A 27,081-nucleotide genomic window follows, 5' to 3' on the forward strand; every position below is an offset into this window, starting at 1 on the left:
GGTGGGTTTATTACTTAGTTCCATCATCATACTATATAATGGATCAATGGAGTGCAAGAGAACAAGGGACAATGCACAGATATTTAATTAAATTATCGATAGCATAGATCTATACTTTGAACTAGAATTATTTTCTAACAGTGCAATAATTGTTGCCAAAGTCACACATGACAATATTCAATGATTCATGGTTTTTTTTGTTCCTTCTTTCTATTTAAAATACTGTCTTGTACTTGGTACTTTTCCAATGACACTGATAGGCTTCTGTGCTTTGTCTAAATAATCGGTCTTTGAATATACCCAGTGAGAAAAGTGTGGTGTCATCATTTAGCAAACATGATCGTTAATGCAGGCTTTTCAAACAGAAACTACAGTATGCCCTTCAAAAGTAGGGGCCTTCATTGATACTTCCTTTCCTGATTCATGTGCACAATGGTGAATTGTAGGATTCTATCAATTTCAGCAAACTCAGTGCAATTTAAGGACTGCATCCAAAATGTTTTTGACATTTAAACTGTACAGCATTTAATAACTTGAGTAATTTAGTGCTCCATAATACTGACATGTAGAAATATTATAATAAAATTATCATTTAAAAAAAATCATTACTTCCAAGTAAGTGACCATTTGCATCTTACGATGTAAAAGAAATAAAACATGTCAGTCCTAATGATAGCATCACTGAGAGTATGGGTAAATTGGCAATAGTTCGGTACATGGTGAACTCCAAGAATAGGACAAAAAGAAAAAGACAAGATATCAAAACACAAATGCACTTCCCTGCATGGTGATAAAAATGTTACATAATCATGGCTCAAAAAGCATCCAACTATTAAACTTGTATGACATTTTTTTTGTAGGTAATACTGCCTTTAATGGCACTTTATTGACAATGTGACAAGTGCTAATTTTTTTTTTGTTCAAGTTCTCCCTTTAGTACAGAATATCTTTAAGTGTGATTGTTTGGTACAGGTTATGGGCCTGTGGTAAATCAATGATTAATTGACAACAGATGTGGGCCACTCACTATTTGGGTTAAGATTCTCCACACCTGCCCATTCATCCAGTGTGTCCATTTGAGAGTGCTATTATGTATATTGAGGGCTTGGCCATTAATTGCAGATATTTCTTGGCTATCAATGGCCTGTTTCACTCATTCTTATCAGATGCATCAAAGGTGCACTTGGGGTTCTTAATGGAATCTGTGGCTGAAATAGTGAGGTAAATGTCTGTGCATTTCTGTCTGGAGGGCCTGGATCAGGAGGAGCGCTGCCACTTCCATGCTCATAATTGCTTTCAAGATCTGAACTTACTTTGGGCTCCCCAGTTGGCTAAATATACTAATCTTCCCCAGCCTGCAAACTGAAAATGGCCTCTCAGACCACAGAGCTTACCAGTGAAAAACAAACTGAGACCAGTGCAGTAGAACTGACATTGGCCTCTACAGGAAATGTAGTGAACAACCAACGAAAAATTGTGTTGCCCTCTCTTATCGGACGAAGTGAATCAGCATCACATAATGGTGCTGGTTATGGAAAAAATAACAGCACAAAATACTTAACTTTCTTTTTCTTTTAAAAATATTTTTTATTGAGTTTAACAAATAAGCATACAGAATTGACAACTACATAATAATTTGTATACAAGTAAGCAAGCACAAAAAAATGAAAAAGTAGATAAAACTCCATCAATAATTGCTTGTAATACCTCAAACATTTAATTGATTTATGCCACCATGTTAAACCCATTTGTTGAAATAACTTGTAGAAAATAAAGAGAAAAAAAACCTAAAAACTAAATTGAAACTATCCCTTTCTTCTAATCAAGGTTACCTTATATAATTAATTTTAAAAACCAATAATGTGGAACCACTGGCGACTCCTGGAAAACAGGCAATGAATCACTGGAACATACAATAATTGTTAATTCTTCCAATTATAACAAAATTTCCAAGAATGGGCCCCTCAATTTCATAAGTTGAAACTTTCTATCTTTAATATTATATCTAATTTTCCCTAAACTTAGCCACTGTATAAGTAGGGGATTAATCATCTTTCCAATTCAATAAAATTTCTCATCTGGCTATCAATGTGGTAAATGCTAAAACTTTTTCCTGAGATGCCGATATAGGTTTATCTGAATCAGGAGAAAAACCAAACAGAACAATTAAGGGGCAAGGTTCCAAATTAATCTTAAGAATTGTTGATAAAGTTGCAAAATGTCTTTTCAGAATCTCTCTAAATTTGGCACTCCCAAAACATATGGATCAGAGAAGCTTCAAAAAATTTACATTTCTCACATAATAGATCAATATCTGCATAAAAATGAGTTAATTTAAGTTTGGACATATGAGTTCTGTGTACCACCTTAAATTGTAAAAAGCCAATGCCTTGCACAAAATGAGGAATCATTAATCAAGCTGAGAGTAGAGACCAGCCTTCATCTGAAAATGTTAAATTCAAATCTCATTCCCAATCATTCTTGATCCCAGCCATGGGAACTGAATTCAAATCCAATAAATTATAAATACACTTTTAATTTTATATGAATTTGTCAAGGACTACATTTATGGACAACACAATGCATAATTACATGTATTTTCTCATTTGTCAGATTAGGCACATCATAAGTCAAGGTAAAACATATTTTGAGTATATATTCAGAAAGAAGCTCATCTTATATTTACAAAGATTGCCAAGTTCTTAGTGAATTCTTTATTTTTGGGGATTTTTCAGTTGTGGACTTGTATTTGTTATTCATTTTATTACTTTATATTATTATTAGTTGAACAGTGAGGAATGTTTTCAAAAAGAGATTTTAGATATGACAGTATCGTGGATTAGGATTAGTGTAGAATTATGTCATGTCTCAGATTTTAAGATATTACATTTGTTTTTTTTTTCTTTGAGAAAATATCATGGTACCAGTCTTGGAGAGGGGCCAGGAGATTTACAACTAGCCCCACTCCACAATGAAATAATCATCTTCCTCAGAATGAGTCTCTAAGTGAACTGAACTTAGGAGGTCCATATTTACAGCAAGTTAACCATAAATTATTAAAGAGACTGATGTACCTCAGCAGTGACGAAAAAAATACTGAACATGAAGAAAGTTTTAATGTAGCACATTCTCATACGTTACCTTGATTAATGCCACAGGTGATTTACTATCTGAGATTTTAAAAGTATTCTTCAAACCATAGCAGATACTTGGGGTTCACAAGAAAAAATACCCAGGCTGTTTTCTTAATTCTTGAAGTCCACTTTTATAGGCTTTTAATGTGCTAGCAAATTTTAGCAGCTGAGGCTCAATGGATTGTTATGGAGAATCTGCTTCAGAGAATCAAAGATAGCTGTTACATAGATAGATGAAGGAAGCTGAATATTTACCCATGCTATGACCGAAGAAATAATATAAACTCAGATGCTATGTCTCCCTCCGAAGACTATGTGAATGTTTAAATTATTTTAGATGTAAATACACAAGAGGAGCTGGAGATACAAGAAAGGCTCAATTTAAAAAAAAAATACAAACCTTAAATAACCTTCAAACTTTTGGATGTCAACTTGTATTTATGTCAAATTATGTAATATATATTACTTCACTTGAAGTCTACCAAAGCAAACATGAGCTGACTTTAATTTTCCAAATACATCTGATCAGTGCAAAAAATGATCCCCAATACAAACACAGATGTAGATACAAGGGCTATAAAGCCTGGAAGGAAATATACTGGCCCATGTGGGTTCACAACAAATTTCAATTGCAATTTATACTCAATTAGCAGAAACCAGGCAAAAGATGATTATTAGACAGGAGGCTATTAAGCCCATCTAACCCTTGCTGGCTCCCAGCTGAACACTCCCATCAAGTTCCATTCCTCTGTAACTCTGCAACTTAGTCTCACAAATGCTCATTAAGTCATTGGTCATTCACCAACACAAGGAGCAAATTACAGTAGTCAATTACCCTAACCGCACATCTTTGGGATGTGGAAATGTGACAAGAAAATGTGCAAACTCCACAGAGGCAGTACTGGAGATCAGGACTGAACCCAAGTCACCAGAGCAGTAAAACAACAGCACTGACTACTGGATCATTGTGTTACACCAATAACTAATCCTGGAGTTAGTCTACAAAAGTCTACTCTCCTGCTATTGTTCACTATGACATTACTAAGTGTTGTTGTGTTTTGATAAAGTCATCAACTTGAAATGTTTCCATCCTTTATGACACAGAATGATGACATTTCTGCCATTTAAGTCTATGTTGACACACACAGCAATGCAACCCCCACTAATTTTCAAGTACCACTCTTCCCTTCACAGATGTTGTCTAACTTGCAGAGTATCTCCATCATTTTCTTTCAGAGAAAAGAGAATTACAAGAAAATAAAACATAGATTTCCAAAAGCAGAAGGAAACAGAGGGAAGGAAATCATAACCAGGGTAAATAACATTGCAGATGATTTGTCAGGGTTGCAAAATCAACTGAAAGATTAATTAGATTAATTTCCCCATATATTAAGATAATTATTATTCATTTAGGAACAACTGTTTTCTTCCCAGAGTTGCTTCCATGAAGTAATCAGAATACACAGGTTATTAAACCACCATGTAAATTTAAATGTTTAAATTTAGACATACAGCACAGTAACAGGCCAATTCGGCCCACAAGTCTGTGCCACCCAATTTATACCCAATTAATTAGATCCCCGGTATATTTTGAATGGTGGGAAGAAACCAGAGCTACTTGGATGACACGGAGAGAATGTACAAACTCCTTACAGACAGCATGGGATTTGAACCCCGGCCCCAATCACTGGTACTGTAAAGGCGTTGTGCTAACAGCTAAGCCAACTGTGCCGCTAAAAACAGTAAAGCACTTTTCCAGAAAAAGAACACAGGGTTTCTTCCCTCCAGTTATTTTTCCTGATGACATTGTGACTCCAATTGCATACACATGTCAGTTCAAATTAACATCAAAATGTAACATTCTAAACAATGTCCAATAATAGTAAAAGCTTCAATACATTTTTCAGCTTATCTTAATGCAGCCTTGACTGTTAGAATAGAGCTTTAAGCAAAAAAATAATTTAGTGAAGAGTTAATATTTAGAACAATCTTGAATCACGGTACATTTCCTGACACTGACTTATGTGAAGATACAAGTAGAGCATGAATATGCAGGTGTAGCAGATTATGATGATTAAAGTGACACGTGTTTCTCACCACATGTATCTGTCTTGCATTGATGTAATAAGTGCTGACATTACACTGCACTGAGAATAGTAGTATCTTTATTTAGAGGGGAAAATAATTAAAAGCATCTTAATTTAACCTTTGTCAAACTTTCCTTACCAGACACTTCCACACCAGTTCTTCAATTTACCGATTGTTTTATTTGCTTATTTGCTGACTTTCAAGTAAGCACTTCACACAAATAAACGTGCAGCACATTGGTAATGTCAGCTCACTTCCTTCTATGTGAACTTGATCAGCTAAAATTATATATGCAATGCATTAGATAGGTAACCTCCTCTATCAATATTTCAAAGCACTCATTCCATGTATTGAAAATACAGACTGCAATGATTAACTTCATAGGATTCTGTTCATATCTTTGGCATGTGTATTTTCCAAAGTTTACATTAACTGGCATAACCATATAACAATTACAGTTTTTATTGAAACTAATTGATATTGCTGCTCCAATCACTGCTACCACAACTCTAATTCGGAGAATGATAGCTGACAACCTTTTTCATCAGGTGGCTTCTCTTTAAAGTCAAGTAAAAAGTAAAAAAAAAATCCGCTTCTTTTAAACAAAAAAGTTATAAGCTCCAAATTAATGAGTCCTTCAGTTCTCACTTTTCTAATTGGAGACCTGATAAGTTATTATTAGAAGGCTGATGCTGATATCAAAACTGTTCCATACATGACAGAGTCATTGCTATTTCAAGCCATCAAGTGCATTTCCGGTTACGCAGGCACGAGTGAAGTCAAGCAGACTTCATCTGCTTATGGAAAAGCGCTGGGATTAAAAAAAAAATGAGTGTGTTGGAGCTGTTTCAAGAATAACCTCTGCAAAATTATTCATTTAAACATGTATTGTGTACAGTACGAATCTTATGAATGAACCCAATCCAATAGTTTAACGGGAAAGTGAAAGAGCATGTTCCAAACTACATTCTAGGCTCAGAAATAGAATTCAAATGAATCATTTTATTAAAATATGTCATATTTTAAACTGGACTCTAATCCCCACGATGACTTCCACTAACCCGTAAAATTATATTTGAGGGAAACCATCAATATTGCAAATAATTTATTTCCAGTATTCGTGTAAAATTACTTCCATTAAAATGATTTTTTAAAAAAGGACCCCCACGTCAATTGTCCATTAAAACATGTCTCATCTCACATGTCTCGTCCACTGAGCTGAAAACCCGATTTCTCAGTTAAATGATGATCACGGATCGCGTTGAACTTCACAAGGGCATGGAATTAAGAGGACACGAGCAGTTGAATTTAATCACTCGCACATCTCAGCTCTTACAATTCTGCTTCCCGTAAGTGGTTATTCTTAATAACCCGTTCCAGACATTTTCGCGGGGCAGAAGCTTCCCCCTCGGGAACTGCATTGTTTATTTTCCAAAAAGTTGACCCCCAATTCCTTTGGGGTTCAAAGCACGGCCGAAACGTTCCATCAAACCAAACCCCTTCCAACTGCAGCCGAAACTGCGAGTTTCTGAGCTCGCCCTTGCCTGGGCAGCGAGCACAATCGGGGCCCCCGGCGTGAAACATTCATCCTGCTCGGCCCGTGATCGATGGAACAATCCCAGAATAAATGAAGCAGCTCCACACACCTCCTTTCGCAGGCCGTTCTCTCTGCTCCCTCGCCCAAGTGTCAGCAAATATTCGCAACACCCACCCAATGAGCTCAGCTCATCGCTCCGGCAGCCGGCTTTTCAGCACCAGAGCAGAAGGACAGCAGCCTCTTGTGAACAGCATCGATGTCCACGAAATCAGAGCAAGCCGGGTCAATCTCCAGACTGATATTTAGAAGGGTGACCCTCCCCTCCTCTCCCCTCCTCTCCCCTCCCCTCCTCTCCCCTCCTCTCCCCTCCCCTCCTCTCCCCTCTCCCTCCGCTCCCCCCCCCCCTTTGTTTCCACTCACATTTTGTTGTCCTCCTTCTCAAGTTTCTTTTTGGGAGATTCAACAGGATTTCACCGACTGCTCCCGTCGCTCAGCTTGCAACAAAGATGGCTATTCAGCGGCTGCCTGACGTCAGTGATCCGGGTAGTTCGGTTCCCGGAGGCAGAGCCAAAAATAAAACGCAGATGCAAAGTAACAGACAGTCATTCCGAGGCAGGCGGAAGCGGAGCCGGGGAGGAGGGGGTGGAATAGGGCGAGGGAGCCACAATCAGATCATCCAGCGAGGCGCAGGGTCCAGAGAACTCAGTCAAAGGAATGAACTTCGAGACAAATGAAAGAAAAGCGAATTAGGGGAATAAATCAAAAGGGCTTTTTTTTTTGCAGAGGAAGGGAAACAGAGTTAAATTTAAAAAAAAGGCTCAACTGTAAAATATGGGAGGAACGGTAAAGGGGGAGCGGACCAGGAGATGTCCATCAATCTGGTCATCGGCACCACGTTGCAAACACATTTCAATGCAACCCAATCACTTTGGATTAAGGTTTCGAAATGGTGAACACCTTTAAATATTGGAGGCTCAAAATAATCTATCACATCCTCCTCCTGTTAATCCTACAAGCACCAAAACATTCTTCATGCAGTTGGGGTCATTCTCTGTGATGTAGGAAAACTTGACAGCACATTCGCAACACTGATGCTGTGAAAAATAGCTCTGCTGGGTCCTGTCCATATATATAAATAAACAGAGCGTGTTTGGATTAGGATTAAAGAGGAGGAGGTTTTAAATGCAATGCAACACATACAGATTGAAAAATCCCCAGGTCTTGATAAGATCTATCTCAGGTTACCAGGGAAAGCAAAGGAGGGGGCAGCTGGAGCCCTGACAAATATCTTTGCATCTTCCTTCACCCCGGTTGAGGTCCCAGAACTAGTGAATAGCTCATGGTTTTCCTTTATTGAAGGGGAGTAGCAAGGATAAGACAGGTAACTGCAGGCCAGTGAGCTTTGCATTAATGGTAAGAAAACGATTGGACCCAGCAGAGCTATTTTTCACAGCATCAGTGTTGCGAATGTGCTGTCAAGTTTTCCTACATCACAGAGAATGATCATTCAAGTGTATATGGACAGGTTGATAACATAACATGTCTTTCAGTTTGTGAAATGTCTTCTGACACATGGCCATCCAAATATTCTAAATATTTCAAGTGAAGAGCAATATCAACACGTTTTTTTTTACAGAATTTTGCATAATATCCAACCATTGCTAAAAACCTCCTAATAACTTTGTTACCTGTGGGCATGAGAAATTCAAAAATTGTCTGACTGTTAACTTGAACATGCTCCAATTTTCCTTGGCTAATAACATAACCAAGAGCATGACAAAATTCACTCTTAGCTAAATTAACATTAAAATTAGCTTTAAAAAATCTACCAGACCTCTGTGTTGTCACAGCTTCTTTCAAGAGTTTCAACTGTTACAAGCCCAGAGGACTCCAAAACACAGCAGCAATAGAAATTCACCAAGACAAATGGTTACTTAAACAAAAGTTGCCTTTAATTTTCTTTAAACATAAAAAGTAGGATCACACTTTAACTTATTACTATTAATTTAGCCTAACTTAACCCCTTCTAATTCTAAGTGCACATGTATGTAATGTGTCTATGTTCAGAAAAAGTTATTTGTTTTAATAGTCCAATCATTCACTTCTCACTTCTTCAAGTTCACCCATATCAGGAAATCCTTATATAGTGCAAAGAATTTAACATTTATGAATTTTCACCAGGCTCTGGTGTTTAAAGGTAAATGGTTACCACTCAGGAAAGTTCTTGTTGGTTTCAGAGAGATATTTGTTGCTCATTGGACACATACAAACTGATTTCCATCAATCAGTCCCTTCATTGTCTTGCTGAAGAAACTTGCCCCTCATGGGTTTTCCCAAATGATAACCTCTTCTTCTAGGTCACCACGGAATTCCTCTTGTTTCCCTTATTTCAGGAGAAACACTCTAGCCTGCCATTTCCTCTTGTATTCCTCGACAAGGATTTTCATCAGACTGAATTCAGAACTCACAACCCATCTTCAAAATGGGGTCTTTCAACAAGCCTGCCAGCTTGCCATCTTGCAGCCTCAAAGCTACTGCAGAACTAACTTTTCTCTCTCCCTCTAAGAGAAGAATCCTTTTCTTCTTTCATTTTTCTGCTTGTAAAAAGCAGAACCTCTCCCGTCTCCAAATCCAATCCTTGAAAGACCTTTATCAGCCCTTGATCCCTGACTTTGTTCCATTTACACCTACTTCTGAAGTTCCTTCCAAAGCAGTTCCATTGATTTTTGCAAAGCCATTGAATGTCGAGCTTCAGTAAAGCTCTTGCATTTTAAATGAGAAGTGTAAGCATCTGTTTGTGAAGTGACCAACACTAAACCCCCCCACAATCTCTCTTTTAAAAACATATTTATATATATGATATGTAATATAACCCATAACACAACTATGTAGTTAGCTTTATTTACCTTAGATGTTATCTCATTGTCCCCAGAAAATCTTGCTCTAAGATGATTAAACATTGTTGAGAACAGAATTAACACTTTATCTCCTGGTTTAAAACTTCTCTGTTATGCTTTTCTGTCATTCCAAACCTTCATGTTTTCTTTTTTTCCAATTTATCTATTTATTTATTTCTTTTTTTCTATCTTTTTTTTCTGGTGGCATAATGAATTGAAAGCTTGCAACCTTCATGTTTTCTTGAGCCACTTTTAATTCTCTTCAGCTACCTTACAATTTTTTTCCAGCGATCTTCAAACTTTGAAATATAATTCAACAATTTCATCTGTACATCCTCATTAACCCACTGCTCTTTGAACAACATTAAAGGTCCTCTAACTTCATGTTCTCTTACTTAAAAAAACATAAATTAACACCTTTATCCCAATTCTTTTCATTCTCACAACAATAAGTTCCCATCACAGTTTTTAAAGTTGAATGGAACCTCTCCAAATCTCCCTGAGATTCTGGGTAATATGCAGACAATGCAATTTGTTTAACTCCCAGTTCATAAACTAACTGCTGAAATACACCTGACATAAAATTATTTCCCTGGTCTGATTTTATTTCTTTAGGCCGACCAAACAAACTCGAATTTTTTTTTTTAAGAGCCCAAGTCACAGTTTTTTTGCTTTAATGTTGCTGAGTGGTATGGCTTTTTTAAACTTGGAAATGGCACTCATAATGGTCAATAGATATAGATTTACAGCTTTTATTTTGGGCATTGGTCTAACACAGTCCACAATTACGTTAGAAAAAAAGTTCTCCAAAAACAAATTTTAAAGGTACCACTGTGGGACCTTCATTAGGTTTCCTTGCAACTTGGCAAGTGTAACAAGTCTTACAAAATCTCTTAACATCTTTTGATTTTTAAAATTAAGCCAGTAAAATCATTTCAAAATTTTATAGGCAGTTTCCTTTGCCCCAAGGTGCCCAACTAAAGGTGTTTTATGAGCCATGTTCAAAATTTCATCTCTTATAGGGTTTAGGAACTACAACTTGCTGAACCACTGCCTATTCATCACTTGCAATAATCTCAAGTAACCTATATTTTGTCATTAATAAACCTTCTTTGAAATAATATCTAACTGGCACTTTTTAAAATTCCTTCACCAGAGAGGGCTTTCTCTCTAACTTCAGCATGATCACTATCTTCAATTTGTTTTTTCTATTAATTTTGATCTGGAATCTGACAAATCCTTTTTCCAGCTGCTGTGCAGTGTCACAGATTTTAAATCATTCTGGACATTACTGTCTTCACTGTCACTACTTTCAAGTTTAAAATCAGGATCAGAAATCTGACTTAACAACAATAGGAGCTGAAGGGCTCATGCTGTCATACTGTGCAGTACATATGTTATAATTAGGCATGATTAATTTTGTTCAAATACAGGATCATAATACATTGATCAGGATTTAGGGCATCACTCGATACGTCATGGCATCACTGGTAGAAGGTAGAACAGTCCTAATCCTGGAGATGGCTCCTTGCAAATGTGGATATATTCAGTGTCCCAGTTAGGAGTGGTCAAGTGAGAAAAGCCAAATCCCCATTCCTATCCTGGGACACTGTAAGGTAAAACATCATGAGATGGGAATGTGTAAGGAGTTACCCTGTACAGGGCTGTAACAAGAAGGGGAGGTGTCCTTGTACTCCTGTTAGGTAAAACATCATGAGATGGGAATGTGTAAGGAGTTACCCTGTACAGGGCTGTAACAAGATGTGAATGCATCCTTGTACTTACAAGATAAGAAAGACATTGATGGATTGAGAGGTAGGAAGCTAGCAGGGAAAGGATAGCAACAGTTTTAGTCATTGGACAAGTAATGATATGATGATGTTCTAAGCATGTATCCAAGGGTATAAAAAATCACCATTTTGCTGATAACGGCAGAATGCATTCTCCGACTAACATGTTTAGTTGCAAGTGTTACAATCCGGTAATAAAGAACAAAGAACCCTGATTTCGACTCAGTCTGGTGTTTGTCTCACTCATTCATGAACAAAGCAGACCTAACAACACTGAATGGCCAATTTAGTGGGATGCAAGTGTGAAAGGGGCTTAAAAATACTCTCTCATTCTGCTTGTAAGAGAAACAAAGCTGGTGGCAACACACTGTGTGATGAGTCATGCTCCAAGCCTTAGGGTTAGGACAATTGTGATTGATGGAGGGAGAGATTTTCCTCTATTTTTTAATGAAGTGACAGTGAGTGCAGACAATGCTGTTTAACATTTAATGGCAGCATTTTCACAAGGGTGAGACCACCTTGTATATGCTGGAGTATCATATTAGAACTTTTGTTAAAATATGTGGAATGGATCTTGCCCTTACTACCTATCTGTCGAAAGTCAAGGATGCCACCGAATGAGACCTGATTCCAAATATAATTTGACCATGTTTTAAGGGTGCAAACTACTTGGTATGGTGCGCAACAAGATACATGGAACAAAAAGTAACCAAGGAAACTGTCAAGATTGGACGCATTCAAGAGTAAACCTTTCACAGAAAAAGCCCCAAGTAACTGTAATGGACAAGTAAGATTAGACTAGCAGAATTAATTCACTTGGCCACGTTATTGCAGCATAATTAATGGTGAGAAGTAGAAAAAAATATGCACAATGTAAATATAGAACCATAGAACATTCTTTGGCTTGGCTTCGCGGACGAAGATTCATGGAGGGGGTAAAAGTCCACGTCAGCTGCAGGCTCGATTGTGGCTGACAAGTCTGATGCGGGACAGGCAGACACGGTTGCAGCGGTTGCAGGGGAAAATAGGTTGGTTGGGGTTGGGTGTTGGGTCTTTCCTCCTTTGTCTTTTGTCAGTGAGGTGGGCTCTGCAGTCTTCTTCAAAGGAGGTTGCTGCCCGCCGAACTGTGAGGCGCCAAGATGCACGGTTTGAGGCGATATCAGCCCACTGGCGGTGGTCAATGTGGCAGGCACCAAGAGATTTCTTTAGGCAGTCCTTGTACCTCTTCTTTGGTGCACCTCTGTCACAGTGGCCAGTGGAGAGCTCGCCATATAACACGATCTTGGGAAGGCGATGGTCCTCCATTCTGGAGACGTGACCCACCCAGCACAGCTGGATCTTCAGCAGCGTGGACTCGATGCTGTCGGCGTCTGCCATCTCGAGTACTTCGATGTTAGGGATGAAGTCGCTCCAATCAATTTTGAGGATGGAGCAGAGACAACGCTGGTGGAAGCGTTCTAGGAGCTGTAGGTGATGCCGGTAGAGTACCCATGATTCGGAGCCGAACAGGAGTGTGGGTATGACAACGGCTCATTACAGTACAGAAACAGGCCCCTCTGGCCCTTCTAGTCTGTTCCAAACCATTTTTCTACCTCATCCCACTGAGCTGCACCTGGGCCATAGCCCTTCATATTTTTCATACATGTACCTGTCCAAATTCTTCTTAAATGTTAAAATTGAGCCTGCATTCACCACTCAAGCTGGCAGATCATCCCACACTCCCACCATTTTCTGTGTGAAGAAATTCCCTCGTGTTCCCCCTAAACCTTTCCCCTTTCACCCTAAAGCAATGTCCTCTTGTATTTATCTCTCCTAATTAAGTGGAATCAGCCTTCTCACATTTACTCTGTCTAAACACGTTATAATTTTGTAAACCTCTATCAAATCGCCCCTCATTCTTTTACTCTTAGCATATTTGTAGAAGCCCTTCAGGGTTACCTTCGCATTATCGGCCAAAGCAACTTCATGACTTCTTCTTGCCTTCCTAATTTCCTTAAGTATTTTCTTACATTTTCTATACTCTTCCATTACCTTATTGGCTTCTTGTTGCCTATACTTGCTATACACCTCTCTCTCCCTCTAAACCAGATTGCTAATATTCCTTGAAAACCAACATTCCCTATGCCTGTTAACTTTGCCTTTATTCTTGACTGGAACATGCAAACTCTGCACTCTCAAAATTTCACCTTCGAAGGCCTTTCATTTACTGAACACAACCTCACCTGAAAACAAATGATCTCAATCCACTCTTCCTAGATCCTTTCTCATTTTAACAAAATTGACCCTTCTTCAATTTAGAATCTCAGCTCGAGGACCAGACCTATCCTTATCCATAATTATCTTGAAACTAATGACCTTATGGTCACTGAAGCCAAAATGGTCAGCGGAACCAGTCCTAATCGAGGGCTCAGTTATGGAGAGGGTCAAGAACTTAAAATTCCTGGGTGTCAACATCTCCGAGGATCTGTCCTTGAGCCTCCATATTGATGCAATCACAAAGGTTTGCCAGTGGCTATACTTTGTGAGGTGTCTAAGGAGATTTGATATATTACCAAAGACTCTCAAAGTTCTACAGGTGTACCGTGGAGAGCATTTTGGCTGGTTGCATCACTGCCTGGTGTTACAAGCCCCAAAGAACTCAGAAACCAGCAACAACAAAAATTCACCAAGACAATGGCTACTTAAGCAAAACTGGTTTTATTGTGTTAATATATAATAACAAGATCAATATAACTTATTACTATTAACTTAACTCCCTTCTAATTTTAAGTACACATGCATGTAATGATTATATGTTCAAGAAACTTCCTTTTCACTGTCCAATCATTCACTTTTCACTTCTCCAAGTTCACTGGTATCAGGCGATCTTCCATACTGTGCACAGAATTAAACATTTATTATGTTCACCTGGCTCTGGTGCTTTAACTTAAGTTATGAATGCTCAGGAAGGTCTTTGTTGGTTTCAGAGAGAGATTCATTGTTTGTTGGACACATAAATTGATCTTCAATCAGCAAATGAAGTGTCTTATGAAACAAACGCCCTCTCTTGGGTTTTTACAAAAGATAACCTCTTCTTTTTCCCCTATTTCAGTAGAAACACGATAACCAGCCACAACCTCTGAAATTGGCTACAGAGATTTAGAATAGGCTGAACTCAGAACTCAACCTGTCCTGAAATGGGGCCATGCAACAGGTCTGCCACTTTGCAGCCTTTACCACAAACTGTCTCTCCCCCCAAAAATGTAGGTTTTCTCTCTCTTTTTGCAAAGTCACATGGCCCCTCTTAGGACAACAAACTTCAACCAGAAATTTAAAACTCTGGCACCAGTCTAGTAGCAAAAGATTTTCTCAGTTCTTGAGTCTAGACACTGTTTAAACATGCTGGTCAATGAACACCTGCTTATGAAACTCTCACAAACACTCCCCATTGTATCTGCAAAGCCAACTGCAGAAATGAAGTCTACTCTTGCATTATGAAATGTGACCTAATAACTAAACCTCACAATCTTACCCTTTTAAAATACATTTTATCATAATTTTATTAACTTATTTCATAACATTGGTATGGAGGTGCCAACTCTCAGGACAAGAATAAGCTTCAGAGCTGCGATACCACAGGCACCAGACTGCACTCCATCGAGGATATTTACACGAGGCAGTGTCTTGAAAAAGCAGCGGGCCCCCAGCACCCAGGCTGTGCCCTCTTCATTCTTCTACCATCAGGAAAAAGGTACAGGAGCCTAAAGACGAGTGCTCAATGGCACAACAACTTCTTCCCCTCTGCCATCAAATTCCTGAATAATGAATGAACCAAAGACACTGCCTTACTTTTTGTGCACGATTATTTTTATTTTTTTGATCGTAATGTTTTAGGATCATTACTATATCAATGTTTACACTATGAAGCTGCCACAAAACACCAAATTTCATGACTTGCTCATGAAAATAAATTCTGTTTCGGAAACTGAATTTTTCACCCTCACATACTTCTATCACTTGACCTGTTTCGTTCCCTTGTAAGAGATCAGCATTGCAACCTCTCTCGTTGGTACCTCTATATATTGATTTTGAAAATTTTCCTGAACACATTTGATAAACTTTAATATACAGTATGGGAGTCCCAGTCAATATGTGGAAAGTTAAAATCTCCTACTATCACAACTTTTGTTTTCTTACATTGAACTGCTATCTCTACAGATTTGTTCCTCCATTTCTCTCTGACTATTGGGTGGTCAATAAATCAACCTAACAGTGTGGTCACATCTTTCCCATTCCTCAGCTCCACCCATATGACCTCGGTAGATGAGCCCTCTGGGCCTAAGCACAGCTGTGATATTTTCTCTGACTAGCAATGCCACTCCTCCCCCTTTAAACATCAAATTGTGAAGATAATGTAAAACTCTTTCACAACCAATATGTTACATGCATCCTGCTTTGTAGTTTTGTAAATAACCTGCATAATGGCTGGATTCTCAGTCTCCTTTTTGCCTGTCTGACTAATGTTACTACCTTTTATCTTTATGCACATATAGCGTATGAAATTAAAAACACTGGCCCTGTCTCAGGCCATCACTGTAGTTGTATTAACCACAACTTTCCAGATCTTTGTGTGTTGGTTATTACTCCAGCAGTTTAAAATAAAACTGCAGTCCATTTTATATTTCATAAAAGCAACAGCAGGTCATGATCATTTATTTACTTCATGTAACCAAAGGATAATATATGCTCAAGTGTGCAAATTGGATTTCAAACTGGATTAAGGTCAATTGAAAGGGAAGCTCAACCTCTGGTGAGTTATGAAAGCAATTTAAAAAGAAATGAAGTTTTAATTGTCTCAGGTCCCTTGTATTTCTTCAATTATTAAAAATGGAATGTTTGGCCAAAAAAAAAGTTGCCACAGTTCAGAAACATAAATGGAATAAATGTACGATTTGAAACCATTTATTGTCAAATATCCTGATGGATAATATCTTCTCAGGTAATTTCATTTGATAGAAAAAGTCTTAGCTGTGAAACAATTACATTTCAAAATTTAACTGGCTTCTGTATGTGCAGTGTGATAATTAAGATATCACCCGGCTTGCTGTTTATTTGTTGTTTAATTTTAAAATCCCATGTCATGAGTTATGTTATTTTTAGAAAGTAATTGAATATATTTATAATAGTACCTCATTTCAATTGATATTTTGACAATACTAATTTATACAATAACTCCTTGTTCTTTTACAATACTTGGTGTATTTAATTGGATTGATTTTCAATATTTACACATTACATGTGAGGGAAAGTATATATTTATTATGCTATCAATGATAAATTTTATATATGTTAAACACATCCAAATTAATCAAAAAGAGATTATTTTGAGGAAAATGCTTTTGCAAAATTCCAAGATAACTGTAATGATTTGATTATATTTCAAAAAGCAAGCAATTGAAACATATGTTTGGTCTTTCATACAAGGAAAATTACCAGAAAGATTCAGGCAGCATCGGATGGATGAACAATGCCAAGATGTTTTTTCGATGTTAGAGCTGGGGATCAGACTAGTTCAGATTAAAGTAGAATGAATCTATTCAGATCTAGTAATCCTCTGAGCTGTAAGAAAAAGGTAGAATATTTTAAGGAGTGGGAAATAAAAGTTATGTTCCAACTTGCATTTTTTTGTAGTTGATTTTTTTCTAATAAAGTTCTTGTTTGTTGCAGCAAGCAAAAATTTTGGTGTATTTGTACAGAGTTCAAATTACATGACAATAAACTCAATTTCATAATCATTCTTTTTCATATATCTGTAAAGCATTGAGTTCACATTCTTGACACACTTCAAGGTTAAAACACGTTATTGACTAAAACAAACTAAGTAGCAGTTCTCGAAATACATGCAAAATTTTTTAGGCAATCTAAAAAGAATTGATTGATCAGTATCTTATTTTTGCTTCTGCAACTTTCATACATTAATTCCACATGCTAGAAGGGGAACACCATTGTCTGATCATCAGATTTGCCCTTCTGTGACCATTTTTCACCCCCGTTACAATAGTAGACATTTATTGCTTTCAGAAGATTGACTACTTTGGAACTCTTCAAATTACAGAGGAAGTAGATTCTTTGAGTATTCAAGGCAGAGATGGTTGAATATTTGTTAAAAGGGGTGAGAAGTTTCATGTTAATTGGAGCAGAACAATGCTGATGTCAGTCGATCTGTGGGAATCATTGGAAATGCAGCATAACTTTGCAAATTTAGAGTTTGTTTCATTACAAGCTGAACTGCATGCTGTAGTTTTGTTGGTTATTTTGACCTAGACTGGTCCAAATGAGGACATTACAAAAGGGTTTGGATTGAGACATAAATGTGTGACACAAAACGTGTTGAGAAAACATAGGTTCAAAATGCCTGTTGGAATGTCGATTTGTTTCATCTCAGAGCATCCACTTTTAAACCACTCTTGTGGTGGGCACCAATTTTCTTTAAGCTAATGATCCTTTAATATCTAGTCTCCTTTGAAGCATAAACCTAGTTCAAATGGAGGTTCAAACATTCAGTCATAAGTTAACCTATTGTTCCTGCATATGGGCAGTGGTCATGCAATCAGCAAGTTGTTAAGCTGAGCTATTTTGAATGGTTGAATATTTGCGTATCATTGAAATGCAACAACTCAGCAACAAGGAAAAAGAAAATCAAAGAAAAAATTATTATAAGCCAAACATTTATACTACTTTGACTCCTAGACAGAAAATGAGAATGATTTGGGGAATATTGTCAAAATGCAGCAGTAGGCAGTTGCGCTAAGGAATAGTTAGCTGCAATGAGGGAGAATGTGAAAGTGATGAGCTGCATTTTTCCAAAATTCCCAAAGTTCTGCACTTCATTCAGTTTGCATTCTTTTGCCTGTAAACAGCAGGGAAACCTAAGTCGGAGGACCTGGGGATGGGGGTTGGGGAAATAAATAAGCAGCTTTACGGTTAGTAAATGGATTGGATTTGACATACATGTAACAAATGCACAATCCATCGAGGGAAGCATCTGCTGCTGAGAAACAGCAAGGAGAACAGATGGGCTGCGGCCCACATCCCAATACTCAGTTATAGATTATGCCGAGTGGTCAAATGCATACCTGATATCTTTTTATCTCTGTTACTTGATTATGTGCACACATATACCCACCTGGGCAAGGAGGGAATGATAAATATCTTCCTGTATATACCTCTGCAGACATGATGGCACTTAAATGTTAGTCAAGCAGCCATAAAAAGAGCAAAAAACTGCTTTGTGCCAGTAACACAATGTTAGAAAAGGGACACCATGCAAGGAGGGAAGTACCACTTGGCAGGAGGACAATTTTCTGGTTTATAATTAGATTTTATTGAATTATTGCGAGTGTATTGTTGTAAATATTGCTTGGTGATAATAAATGTTTTTAATTGGTGTATTGATGCTAACCCAACCACCAACAATACTGCTTTGACCTTTAGTTAAAATTTTATTAAGGGAAATAATTCTCTGCTCTGGACTGCCTAAGGCATTGAGTTCAGATAATGGTCCTCACTTTGTAGCCAAGATAAATGAAGAATTAGAGATTCAGCTGCGATTCCACTGCTCCCATCACCCCCAAGCAGGTATAAGATACAAGATAAAATCAGAAAGCAAATAATTTGGTTAATTCTGTCCAGTTTTTAGAATATGAAAATAGAACCCCATAAAGTTTATGATGTTTCTTTAATATTGCACTAGACATTTTGTTATAAATGGATTGCATAGTACACGGCTTTTAACAGCAGATACCATTTTTACTAAAGGAACTTGTGCTTAAATGGTGGAACTTAACAATTGCAAAATTTGGCTTGTAGAGCATGTTCTCTTTCTGGGAAATGCACACATCCATAATTCCAGAGCAGCACTCCCATATTACAAAGGTGGCAAATATTTGTCACAAATGCTGGAAGAAGGCACCAAATGCTGACTTCACACAAGTGTAATCAGGTTGATAATAATGTACTGTGCTAGGCGTTGAACTTGCACAAAGATCTGAGGATTTGATAGAAAAAGGAGTACACCAAGGCATACTTAGAGTGAACTATTTATTTGTTGGCATTTATATAGTGAATGTTGGATGAAATGACTGGTTGGACTTTTTTTTAGACTGTATGTACTTTTTGCAATTTTACCAGTTTTCCTTTCTGGAACAAAAAAAAGTGTTGATTTCACACTTAAATAGAATTGGTAACAATTCCAATGGCAGTGCAGCAGAGTAGGAAATTGCAGAGATGATACAGAGAACCATCTGCCAAAAGAGATGAAGATTAAAAAGAAACAGTGAGCCCTATTTAACAGTGTTTAGAAAGGACTCCATTAACATTTGTTCATCAGGGAATGCTATTCATCAGAAGAAGTAGGTGCAGGAGGTATGCTGCAGGCTGCAGATGCAAAAAAATTCTGCAGGCCGAAAAGGTCAATTTCTACACCCCTGGAACTTTTTTATGCCAGTGTCGGGGGCATCAGGAATATATTGGAAAGCAAATTGGAAGATGAACTGGGTGAACAATGGTAAGACACACAACTCTGCAGACACTGTTGTTGAAGTAAAAACACAATGCTGAAGAAAATCAGCAGGTCAAACAATGAACTTTATAAGGCAAAAGTAAAAATATACAACCTAATGTTACGTATAATTATCTTTGCTATTTTAAGTTCACTCTTTGACTTGTTGAGTTTCTCCATCATTGTGTTTTTACTGGGTGAACAATGTTGTCAAGAGTGACAGACAACTCAATAAAGTGACTGAAAATGACATTAATTAAGACAACAGTGGAATAAATTTATTCTGGCCCACTGGTTCCACTAAACTAGTAACAAAATATCACCAGGATGGGTGAATATGTTTATGTTTCTGTTTCCCTGTATTCATGAATTAAAATGATGGACAGTAAATAAAATTAAAATGAGCTGATATCCTCCAGTTTACAGTGATAACATGTTTTGAGAATGTCATTCGAAATTAAAATTGCAAAATTGTTTATGATGTCTGCAAATCGTGCAAATGTGTATCATATTTCGGTATAATATAATGTCAAACAGGAGTAGCCACTTAGCCTTTAAAACCAGCCCCACTTTTCACTCTTCTCTGCCAGTTAAAAATGCCTGAATTGAAGACATGTAAACAAATTTAGCCTTACTCAGCTGAACAATTAATCAGATCTTGATTCAATACAGGATGTCTGCAGGATCTCTAAACTCTGAAATGCTTGTTAGTCTAAACCTCTATTATTTTGATATAAAAAACAGCTATTCAATATAGAGCAATGAAGATATACATTGGAAATGTCATATTCCATGGATGATTTCATAGAGTGATCTCAGTTTTGAAATTAACCCAGGTGACATGGGAGTATACTTACACTTCCCTTTATTTGCCTGGATAATATCACTAGATTTCATCTCTCAGTTCAGCTATCTTTCTTTTATTTTTCAATATTTTTATTGGATTTGACAGAAATAATGCATTAATAAAAACCATTAACCAAAGTTAATATACAAAAAGGAATATACGGAAGAAAAAGAGCAGTTATACAAGGAAAAATAAAAATATTATATAAAAACTCAATATCATAACAGTCAAACAGAAGAAAAAGTAGCAAACACTTAAACAATTATTGTACAATAGATGGCTAATTAAAAAAGCTAAAGAAAGTAACCATTATACTGTACTACAAATTCTAACCAATTCCCTTCTGACGTTATCTGGTAAGTACATATAATTTCGCTACCATTATAAGAAACCACAAATTCACAAAGCAAGATCCAAGTGATCTTATAAATTGAGAATTTAATTGATAAAAAGAACCCTATAAATTAGAAAATTTAAATCTGTTTAAGGGAGATTAACATCTGATTTTTTCCCTCCGAGGGACGGCATCTTTCCATTTCATCAATCTTGAACATCTAACAGTAAGGAAGGCAAAAGAGACTACATGGGATTAAGACATAGTCACATTCAAATCAATTGTCTTAGTTGATCCCAAATAAAATGGTGATTATAGGATTAGATATCAGATTCACATTGAGAACTAAAGATAAGGTACAAAAGATATTGTCCAAAAAACAAAAAAAATGGAGAGGACCAAGACCACAATGTATGTAATAAAGTACCTTCTTCAGTCTTACACCTGTCACATTTCAAGGAAAAGTTACTAAAATTTAGCCAATTGAACTTTAGAAAAGTAAGCTTGACTTACTACCTTAAATTGTAAAAGTGAAAGATGGGCACGCAAAGATGAATTTACCAATAGTATCCGAAAATGAAAGTTGAAGATCTTGCTCCCATCATTTTTAAATTATCCTTAGACTTTAATAATAAATCATATATAGATGACATTAATGTTTTTGATTCGGTTTTAATATCATAGATCATCCTTGTTATATTTATAACAAGGTCTTGATGAAGTCTCAACATTACAGAGTTCAAAAAACTCCTAATTTGTAGGTATTTAAAGAAATGATGTTTGTGAAGCTTAAATTTAAGAGATAGTCGTTTGAATGAAGCTAAATTATTATTAATAAATAAATCTTCAAAAGATTGGATACCCAACTTAAGCCATTCATGAAAAATAGAATCTTGCACAGAAAGTGGAAAAAGAATTAAGTAATATAGGGTGAGCAAGTAAAAATCTATGGTATACAAATAAAATTCTAAATTGAAACCAAATTCTCTAAGTATGCTGAACCACAAAAATATAAGATCAATTGGAAGCAGATAAAGGTAATGGTGCTTTAAGTATCAAAATGAGAATATAATTTAGTAGAGTTAATTTCTAAATTAATCCAATTTGAAGTATCTATTCTATCCTTATAACGAAATCAAAAAAATTATACATCTAATATTAGCTGCCCAATAGTAAAATCTAAAATTCAATAATGCCAAACCACCTTTCTTTTTAAGGTTTTGAAGAAAAATTTTACTAAGATAAGAATGTTTATTTTTTCAGATATATGAGGAAATAATTGAGTCAATTGAATCAAAAAAATATTTTAGGAACAAAAACAGGAACAGCTTGGAAAATATAAAAATGGGTGTTACGTACATAAAGATTAGCCCAGATGCTGTTATATTTAAAATATTATTTTTAATTATTAATCAACAATTATATAACACCTTCTCTACTTTAACTAACTTATCTAAACTTAACTAAATTTACATACAATTATTTAAACTCTAACGATGTATTGATGTATGTGGAATACCCCAAGCCTCTACATTTTAAGACTCAGTTCTTGAAAGGCAGTTCAAAGATCAGAAATTCGGTGATGACACATGGGCTTTCAATTGATGTGATGTGCAGGCTTTAGATGGTTGAGGCCCGCAGGCCTTAGATAAATGGTGGGATACACGTGCTTTAAAAGGTTGAAGCATGAGGGATAAATGGGGAAACCCATAGGGTTTACAATGGTGAGACAAGCAGGATTTAGATGAATGGTGAGACATGCAATTAGATGGAAGGAGTAGTTTATGAAGTGGATGAAAGAGACCAGGATGACAGAAGGTTGATTAACTGACAAAAACCCTTGTTCCAGGTGCTTCAGAGAAATGTCCTTTTTAGACGAGTGCCTTCTTATGCAGTTAGAATCTTTTTTTTTTAACAGGTCATTCGAAGTGGAGTGCAGTATTTCTTCTGCAAATAGAGAAGCCTTTTCGTGGGCCAGTCAATTAGAGTGGAGTGTTTTTTATGCAATCTTTAAAGACTCTTTTCGGGGGGAGGGGGGAGTTGGTGGGCGGAAGTTAGGTCGGTAGAAGTGGTTTCTTATTCCTCTGTAAGCAAAATGAGGAAATCTCACAATTCTGTCTATAATCACACAATGAGGCCAAGTGGGTTTCTTAATCCTGCAGAGGAGGTCGAAGAAATTGGCCAATAAGAGGAACAGTCAGGTAAATCATTATTCTTTTTGGGAATAAGTGAAATGGAGGCTGCATTAAAAAGTAGCAGGTAATTTCCCAACAGCAACAGATTCAGGGAAAACTGGAAGACCATCGGGGTGGAAACTTAGCCAGATTGTAAAGAGTTAATTATTGCAATAATCTCCTCAGAGCAGACAGTCTTTTCCAACTCTAACTGATCTTCTGAAGAAAGCAAAGGAACAGTCAACATATCTAAAAATTCTTCCATAAAAAATGAATCCTTAAGAGATTCTGATTTATAAAGGTTAGAATAAAACTGTTGAAAAGCTTCATTTATCTTTACATGGTCAGTAGTAATAACCCGATTATCTTCACAAATTTCAGAAATGTCACTCAGCAGTATAATCTTTCAACTGGCTAGCTAGGAGCTTTCTTGCTTTATCACCGTGGATGTAAATTTTGGATTTATTCTGTTAAAGTTGAGTCTGAATAGGATAAATAGGAAGTAAATCATGCTTAATTTTAAGTTAATCTTTTCTTATATAAAGCTTAGGTTTCAAAGTCACTGCCGGTCTATAAGCTTCAATTGACTCTCCACTGACATTTATTACAATACCTCTAACGCCTCCAACTACCTGGTCTACATGTCCTCACACCCTGTCTCCTGCAAGGATTCCATCCCCTTCTCTCAATTTCTCTCTCACATCTGCTCCCAAGATGAGGTCTTCCAGTCCAGAGTCTCTGAAATGTCTGCCTTCTTCCACAAACGTGGCTTCCCCTCCACCACTATTAATTCGGCCCTCATCTGCATTTTCTCCATTCCCCGCTCATCTGCCCTAGCCCCTAGAATCAATAAACATACGATCCTCCTCACCCTCACCTATCACCCCACCAGCCTCTGTCAGAATTTACAGCACTTACTACAGGACCCCAACACCAGACACATTTTTCATTCTCCTCCCCTCTCAGCCTTTTGTAGGGACTGCTCCCTCTGTGACTCCCTTGTACACTCTTCCCTCCCCACCCACCTCCCTCCCCACCCCCAGCACCTTCCACTGTGGTCGTAGGAGGTGTAATACCCACACACACACACACACACACACACACACACACACACATTCCCCTCTCATCACAGTCCGAGGTTCAAAACAGACCTTTCAGGTGAAGCAACACTTCACCAGTACCTCCAAAAAATTAATTTACTGCATCTGGTGCACTCTCTGTGGCCTTCTCTACATCAGCAAGATTGGTCGCAGATTAGGAGATCACTTCGCCTAGCACCTCCTCTCCGTCTGCAACAAAAGCAAACTCCCCAGAGCCAACCATTTCAGTTCTAAGTCACACTCTCAAGCTAACGTCTGTCCATGGCCTTTCACACTATCCCACCCTGACCACCCACAGATTGGAGGAACTACACCTCATTTTTCAACTGGGCACCCTCCAACCCCAGTGCATTCCACTAATCAGCTTGCCTTTTCCCTCCCCCCCCACCTTTAACTAGTTATTCCAGTTCCTACTTACTTTCTCTCTCCACCCAGCCTATACTCCTTCCACACCACCCCCCCCCTCACTGTGGTGCTCCCCCCACCTATTATTTCCTACCCTCACCACCCTCCCCCTTCTGTTCGGACATCTCTCATGTTCCCCCACACCTTGATGAAGGGCTCAGGCCCAAAAAGTCGGTGATGTATCTTTACCTTTGCTACATAAAGGCACTATTTGACCTGTTGAGTTTCTCCAGCATTTGTGTGTTTTTTCGCTTAACCACGGTGTCAACAGAATCTTGTGTTTTACCGGCCAATTCATCTCTCTCTAAATTAGCTCTCTTTTTGACATTAACCATAAATGAAATAATTTGACCCCTCATGTAAGAGTCCTATATTACCATTCCAAAACTCTCCGCAGAGGAATTTTTTTTTTCAAAAAAGGAAAACAACTCTTATGAATTCTCTTATGAATTCCAAAAAGTCAGGATCTGACAATAAAATAGAATTCAAATGGTATTGTTGAGTAGTTCTAGGTAAATCCAGAATATTAATTGATAATACCACTGGAAAGTATTCGGAGATTAATATGCTCTCATATTTACAGGAATCATTAAGTGGAATTAGTTGTTTATCTGAAGGAAATAATTAATTTGAGAATATGTATGATGCACCTTAGAGAAAAAAAAAATCCTTATCATTAGGATGGAAAAAAAATCTCCAAATATCTATAGGGCCACACTGTAATGAGTATAGCAGACTTATTTAATGTGGCAGTTTTGGGAGATGAACATTGACTACAGGATCTAGCCAACAGTTTAGGTCACCTCCTACAATAGGGGTCTCCAAAAGGGTTAAAAAATGCCAGGTGGTTGAGGATGAGGGTGGGGGTTGATAAGCCCTGAGGGGTTGATTGAACTTTTGAGGTTGAAGGAATTGTAGAGTCTGAGGTTCCCACTCATGCACTGCATCTGATGTGGAGAATGGATTCGCCGTCACTGACTCCAGCTCAACCAATGCTGAAGACTTGGTCCCAGCTCCATTTGGCATCTTCCCGGCCAGATGCAAAGTTTTTTTTTCAATTTTATTGTAATCGCTTGCTTGCTTAATTTACAGATTTATTGCTTGGTGATTGGGCTGTTGTAAAAAAGTTTGGGTTGTTGCTGGGAGGCCCAGACACCAGTCTCCAGTATATTCCTTGCAGCCACTTTGAGCCATCAAGCAGAAAATTGGCAGGAAATCTTGCTGATACATATTTCTGACATTTATAATTAATTTTATTGTTCTTTTTATATAACGTTTACTGAAACATATGTAACATATTCATTTATCATGCAGTATTTCCACTTATTTTGGTAAGTTTGAACACTTTTATGTTGAATTCCAACATTATATTCAATATTTTGTATACATCTCATGATTTACATAATGACAGTAAACTGTTCTTTCTTTTTGTGTTCCTATATTCCATGAGAGAAATTCCCGGTGGGAAGGGGATTCAGAACAATTGTCTTGCAGGGCTTGGTATACAGTTCCCCTACTGATGTACACGGACAGCAGTGTTTTCCATCACTAATGTATATGGAAACTACACATCTACTTAATTATTTATATATATATATATATATATATATATATATATATAAAGCATTCATAAAAGTTTGGATCTTCTATATTATGGCCATAAATATTAACAAAAACAATCATTTTATTATAAAGTTTACTGGATAGAATCAAATAGCATCCATTAGGATCAGCAATAATATTATGTTTAACAACTGGAATAGACTGTTCAATCAATATTGAGACACCTCTAGACTTAGCCATAAATGTTGAATGGAATTGCTTAAAAAAAAGATGGACAAAAATTAGTCTCTTGTAAAATAAGTATCTCTGGCTTAAACTTTTGAACATGTGAAAATTTTTTTTACAACACATTATAGGATGATTCAAACCAGAAACTTTCCAACTAATCATCTGAAAAATTAGAATCCAATATTACAAAGAAAGCAAAATTAAGATCAATATAATTAATTGGTAGCAAAATTATAAACACTCGAAGAGCCAAAATGGCAACATCTTAGAGGAGCTTAAATAACTTCACATGAGAAGCCCAATCTAAAAGTACCATCCCCTCCCCCACCCAGCTATCCCAAGCTATCCCTGGGAATAGCAAGCTAGCAAACCGAACAGATAACCCCCACATCTCACTGTAGGAGCACTCCTAATAAGTTAAACCAAGCTTCCATTAACTACTAGC

The 27,081-nt window shown here is 37.1% G+C and overlaps 1 protein-coding gene across 4 annotated transcripts in view; it reads right to left on the reverse strand.

Annotated features, from left to right (window-relative positions):
- The window catches only part of LOC138742358 (vesicle-associated membrane protein 2-like), a 163,639-nt gene that overhangs the window by 87,436 nt on the left and 49,122 nt on the right, over window positions 1-27,081 (reverse strand). For 3 of the 4 annotated variants that reach the window (XR_011344100.1, XM_069896656.1, XM_069896657.1), the window contains one exon: window positions 16,919-17,044. Coding sequence is in view for 3 of the 4 variants with exons in the window: in XM_069896656.1 (XP_069752757.1) it covers window positions 16,919-16,938 (20 nt within the window). In the remaining variant the exon portion in view is untranslated. Of the gene's footprint in view, window positions 1-7,179; window positions 7,479-16,918; window positions 17,045-27,081 lie in introns of all 4 variants that reach the window. The other variant, XM_069896658.1, reaches the window with a different exon arrangement.

Source organism: Narcine bancroftii, chromosome 9, assembly GCF_036971445.1.
Source record: "Narcine bancroftii isolate sNarBan1 chromosome 9, sNarBan1.hap1, whole genome shotgun sequence".
Lineage (NCBI taxonomy): Eukaryota > Metazoa > Chordata > Chondrichthyes > Torpediniformes > Narcinidae > Narcine > Narcine bancroftii.